Source organism: Heteronotia binoei, chromosome 5 (assembly GCF_032191835.1).
Source record: "Heteronotia binoei isolate CCM8104 ecotype False Entrance Well chromosome 5, APGP_CSIRO_Hbin_v1, whole genome shotgun sequence".
Classification (NCBI taxonomy): Eukaryota; Metazoa; Chordata; class Lepidosauria; order Squamata; family Gekkonidae; genus Heteronotia; species Heteronotia binoei.
In genome coordinates, this window is record NC_083227.1 from 1,872,262 (window position 1) to 1,878,078 (window position 5,817).

The 5,817-nt window shown below is 45.6% G+C and overlaps 1 protein-coding gene across 1 annotated transcript; it reads left to right on the forward strand.

Moving 5' to 3' along the window:
- LOC132571377 (zinc finger protein 883-like) lies at positions 1–5,562 on the forward strand (the record flags this gene model as incomplete). Its single annotated transcript, XM_060238174.1, has 3 exons — positions 1–830; positions 897–1,842; positions 5,365–5,562. Coding segments are annotated over 3 exons (1,974 nt in total), but the record flags the coding sequence as incomplete, so codon positions are not given.
- Between the last annotated feature and the right edge of the window lie 255 nt (positions 5,563–5,817).

Below are 5,817 nucleotides of genomic sequence, written 5' to 3' on the forward strand. Positions count from 1 at the left end.
TGCTCAGAGTGTGGAAAGAGCTTCAGTTGGAGTGGCACTCTTAAGCTGCATCAAAGAACCCACACAGGGGAGAAACCTTTTGAATGCTCAGAGTGTGGAAAGAGATTCAGTTGGAGTGGCACCCTTAAGCTGCATCAAAGAACCCACACAGGGGAGAAACCTTTTGAATGCTCAGAGTGTGGACAGAAATTCAGTAGGAGTGGCACCCTTAAGCTGCATCAAAGAACCCACACAGGGGAGAAACCTTTTGAATGCTCAGAGTGTGGGCAGAGATTCAGTAGGAGTGGCACTCTTAAGCTGCATCAAAGAACCCACACAGGGGAGAAACCTTTTGAATGCTCTGACTGTGGACAGAGATTCAGTAGGAGTTTCAGTCTTCAACAGCATCAGACAGTCCACACAGGGGCGAAACCATATGAATGCTTAGAGTGTGGAAGGAGATTCAGTGTGAGTTTCTACCTTCAACAGCATCAAAGATCACACACAGGGGAGAAACCTTTTGAATGCTCAGAGTGTGGAAAGAAATTCAGTCGGAGTAGTGATATTCAAAAGCACCGGAGAACCCACACAGGTGAGAAACCATTTGAGTGCTCAGAGTGTGGAAAGAGCTTCAGTGTAAGTTCCAGTCTTAAACTGCATCAAAGAACCCACACAGGGGAGAAACCATTTGAATGCTCAGAGTGTGGAAAGAGATTCAGTCAGAGTGGCACTCTTAAGCTGCATCAAAGAATCCACACAGGGGAGAAACCTTTTGAATGCTCAGAATGTGGAAAGAGATTCAGTCGAAATGCCACTCTTAAGCTGCATCAAAGAACCCACACAGTGCAGAAGTCTTTTCCATGCTCAAAGTGTGGAAAGAGATTCAGTTGGAGTAGTGAACTTCGGACACATCAGAGAACCCACATAGGGAAACCTTTTGAATGCTCAGAGTGCGGACAGAGATTCAGTCGAAGTGGCACTCTTAAGCTGCATCAAAGAACCCACACAGGGGAGAAACCTTTTGAATGCTCAGAGTGTGGACAGAGATTCAGTAGGAGTGGTACTCTTAAGCTGCATCAAAGAACCCACACAGGGGAGAAACCTTTTGAATGCTCAGAGTGTGGACAGAGATTCAGTAGGAGTGATAATCTTCAACAGCATCAAAAAACCCACACAGGGGAGAAACCTTTTGAATGCTCAGTGTGTGGACAGAGATTCAGTAGGAGTGACAGTCTTCAGCAGCATCAAAAAACCCACACAGGGGAGAAACCTTTTGAATGCTCAGAGTGTGGACAGAGATTCAGTAGGAGTGGCACTCTGAAGCTGCATCAAAGAACCCACACAGGGGAGAAACCTTTTGAATGCTCAGAGTGTGGACAGAGATTCAGTAGCAGTGGCCATCTTCAGCAGCATCAGAGAACCCACCGAGGGGAGAAACCATTTGAATGCTCAGAGTGTGGAAAGACATTCAGTCAGAGTGGCCATCTTCAGCAGCATCAGAGAACGCACAGAGGAGAGAAACCATTTGAATGCTCAGAATGTGGAAAGAGATTTATTCGCGGTGGCCATCTTCAGCGACATCTAAGAGCCCACACAGGGGAGAAACCATATGCGTGCTCAGAGTGTGGGAAGCGATTCAATCAGAATGGCAATCTTAAACTGCACCAAACAACTCACACAGGGGAGAAACCATTTGAATGCTCAGAGTGTGGGAAGAGGTTCAGTGTGAGTTCCTATCTTCTAAAGCACCAAAAATCCCACTCAGGGGAGAAAGCATTTGAATGCTCAGAGTGTGGAAAGAGGTTCAGTGTGAGTTCCTATCTTCTAAAGCACCAAAAATCCCACACAGGGGAGAAACTTTTTGAATGCTCAGAGTGTGGAAAGAGATTAAGTCATAGAGCCTGTCTTCTGTATCATCAAAGAACCCACTCAGGGGTTAAACCTTTTGAATGTTCTGAGTGTGGAAAGAGATTCAGTGTGAATTCTAGTCTTCAAAAGCATAAGAGAACCCACACAGGGGAGAAACGTTTTGAATGAGAATCATGGAGTAAAAGGACAGGTCCTCTTGTGGATCAAAAACTGGCTGAGCAGAGAGTGAGTATAAATGGGCAGTCTTCACAGTGGAGGACGGTAAGCAGTGGGGTGCCGCAGGGCTCGGTACTGGGTCCCATGCTCTTTAACTTGTTCATAAATGATTTAGAGTTGGGAGTGAGCAGTGAAGTGGCCAAGTTTGCGGATGACACTAAATTGTTCAGGGTGGTGAGAACCAGAGAGGATTGTGAGGAACTCCAAAGAGATCTGTTGAGGCTGGGTGAGTGGGCGTCAACGTGGCAGATGCGGTTCAATGTGGCCAAGTGCAAAGTAATGCACATTGGGGCTAAGAATCCCAGCTACAAATACAAGTTGATGGGGTGTGAACTGGCAGAGACTGACCAAGAGAGAGATCTTGGGGTCATGATAGATAACTCACTGAAAGTGTCAAGACAGTGTGTGTTTGCAATAAAAAAGGCCAACGCCATGCTGGGAATTATTAGGAAGGGAATTGAAAACAAATCAGCCAGTATCATAATGCCCCTGTATAAATCGATGGTGCGGTCTCATTTGGAGTACTGTGTGCAGTTCTGGTCGCCGCACCTCAAAAAGGATATTATAGCATTAGAGAAGGTGCAGAGAAGGGCAACTAGAATGATTAAAGGGCTGGAGCACTTTCCCTATGAAGAAAGGTTGAAACGCTTGGGACTCTTTAGCTTGGAGAAACGTCGACTGCGGGGTGACATGATAGAGGTTTACAAGATAATGCATGGAATGGAGAAAGTAGAGAAAGAAGTACTTTTCTCCCTTTCTCACAATACAAGAACTCGTGGGCATTCGATGAAATTGCTGAGCAGACAGGTTAAAACGGATAAAAGGAAGTACTTCTTCACCCAAAGGGTGATTAACATGTGGAATTCACTGCCACAGGAGGTGGTGGCGGCCACAAGTATAGCCACCTTCAAGAGGGGTTTAGATAAAAATATGGAGCACAGGTCCATCAGTGGCTATTAGCCACAGTGTATGTGTGTATATAACATTTTTTGCCACTGTGTGACACAGAGGGTTGGACTTGATGGGCCGTTGGCCTGATCCAACATGGCTTCTCTTATGTTCTTATGTTCTAATGCTCAGGGTGTGGAAAGAGATTCAGTCAAAGTGACCTTCTTCACGAGCATCAAAGAACTCATACAGGGAGAGATACCCTTTGAGTCTGAGTGTAAAAAAAGATTAAGTTGCAGTTGGACTTTTTGACATCTACAAACTGATATAAGGAAGAACTATGTAATCCCATACATTGGGAAAAGTGTACTTCTCTTCTTTCATAAGTAAAAGACAACCAGAGACCACATAAAGTGGCAAAACAATACAAAATCTTGCAAAAATCTTTAATCTGAAATCTTACCCAAAAGAAAAAGAAACATTACAGATGGTCATGCTACAGAAGGAGCTTTAGCTTGTCTGAAGCCCTCAGATAGATCCCAGAGGGGAGAAAGGAAAGATGGACTCTACCAGCTGAAGTCGGGCCAAGATTAGCTCCTGTCTCCTTTAGCATGGAGAATTCCGCACTAGGGAATGTTAGACGTTAAAAAGGTTGAAATTTGTTTTAAGTTCATTGTGAGGCCACACTCTAGGCCTTTTCTACTTAAAAAGCTCTCTCTGTCTCTTTGCTGAGACAAGAACACAGAGGAAATAAGTACTGTTTCATGATGACCTTCCACGTTGCCAGAATTAACGGCTAGATAAACTTAAGAGAAACCATGTTGGGTTAGGCCAATGGCCCATCCAGACCAACACTTTGTGTCACATAGTGGCCAAAAAACCAGGTGCCATCAGGAGGTCTACCAGTGTGGCCAGGACACTAGAAGACCTCCCACCATGGCTCCCCCAAGATCACTGTCCCAGACAGAGAGTTCCAACAATATGGTGTGGCTAATCGCCACTGATGGACCTCTGCTCCATATATTTATCCAATCCCCTCTTGAAGCTGGCTATGCTTGTAGCCGCCACCACCTCCTGTGGCAGTGAATTCCACATGTTAATCACTCTTTGGGTGAGGAAGGATTTCCTTTTATCAGTTCTAACTCGACTGCTCAGCAATTTAATTGAATGCCCACGAGTTCTTGTATTGTGAGAAAGGGAGAAAAGTACTTCTTTCTCTACTTTCTCCATCCCATGCATTATCTTGTAAACCTCTATCATGTCACCCCGCAGTCGACGTTTCTCCAAGCTAAAGAGCCCCAAGCGTTTTAACCTTTCTTCAAAGGGAAAGTGTTCCAATCCTTGAATCATTCTAGTTGTCCTTTGTGTGGACATAAAAACCACATATGATGGCATAGTTTGGCACATGCCATCATTATCTGGGGATAAGATACATTATATTTGGTTTCTGCAGAATTCCTTGTGGCTTTACATAGTGCATAGAGTAAAACATTGTTTATTACTTGTATAGTTCCCTGAGGAAGAGGTCATTGGAACGAGGGATTATCTAGGATGTCATACAGGACTTCTTATGGACTCCATTTGAGAACTGATGAGTGTGAACTTATAATGGACTTTGTGAATCTATTTCTTTTTCCATTGGACTTTCAAGTACTCTGCCTGTTTCTTTAATACTCCATGTTAATTGGCAATATTATTGTGCACAAATATAGTAAGATTTAGACATCATACACATTAATGAAAATTGTTCTTTTATTTACATCTTTCTTGCGCGCTGGAGATGGAAATGCGAACTCTGGTGGGAGGGCTGCGTTGCTTGGCTCCTAATGCTTTGAAAGGTAACGGTTTCTCTGAATGTTTATGCAGGGGGGTGTGGCCCACCATTGTCAGTTTTCACAGGAACAGTCTTGCCTTGAGGATCATTCAAACTCTTGGATGATTCCTGAGTGTGTTGTTAGCTGAAAGTCCGGGGAGTTTACATATTGCGAAAACTCCCCATTACCCTGACCCATGCTTATCATTCACGACTACGTCGGATGACGAGAGTGTGCTGGAGAAGGGTACCCATATGGACCCTCCTGAAAAGCTAGAGCTTCTGAAAGACCTGTCATCACTAGGGTCCCACTTTGTCAGGGGAGGGACGGTGGCTCAGTGGTAGAGCATCTGCTTGGGAAGCAGAAGGTCCCAGGTTCAATCCCTGGCATCTCCAAAGAGGGTCCAGGCAAATAGGTGTAAAAAACCTCAGCCTTAGACCCTGGAGAGCCGCTGCCAGTCTGAGAAGACAATACTGACTTTGATGGACCAAAGGTCTGATTCAGTATAAGGCAGCTTCGTATGTTCATATGTTCACCACCCAGCGAGAAGGCCTGGTGCTCTCATTCCTTTGGACTACATGGGTAATATCGTGCCTAGGAGTCGAGTGAAGAGGACGAAGGTGAACTGGGAGCAGCGGGGGGCCACACGGGAGATGCCCGAAACCTCAGTCGGGCTGTAGAGGCCGAGCTGTTCCTGATGCAGGAGGAGTTGAAAACCCGGAACACACAAGAGCAGGGGGACAGCCTGTTCTGTTGCCACCACCCGCGGTCTTGGAACCTCAGCCAATGGGGCTGAAAACGATTGACATGACGTTTGACGGAAACCCCGTGAAGCTTGGGTACTTCCTGGTCCAAGTGAGGGGCTACATGAGGGTCTGGGAGAGGAGCTTCAGAAGAAGAAGCTAAATTGATCTACCTGGGATCATGCTAAATTGATCTACCTGGGATCAAGTCTGGAGGGGGCAGTGGCAGCGTGGTATGTGACCCTGCATGAGTTGAGGGCTCCAGAACTCAGGACCACCCGAGATTTACTACACGCTCTATGAGAGCA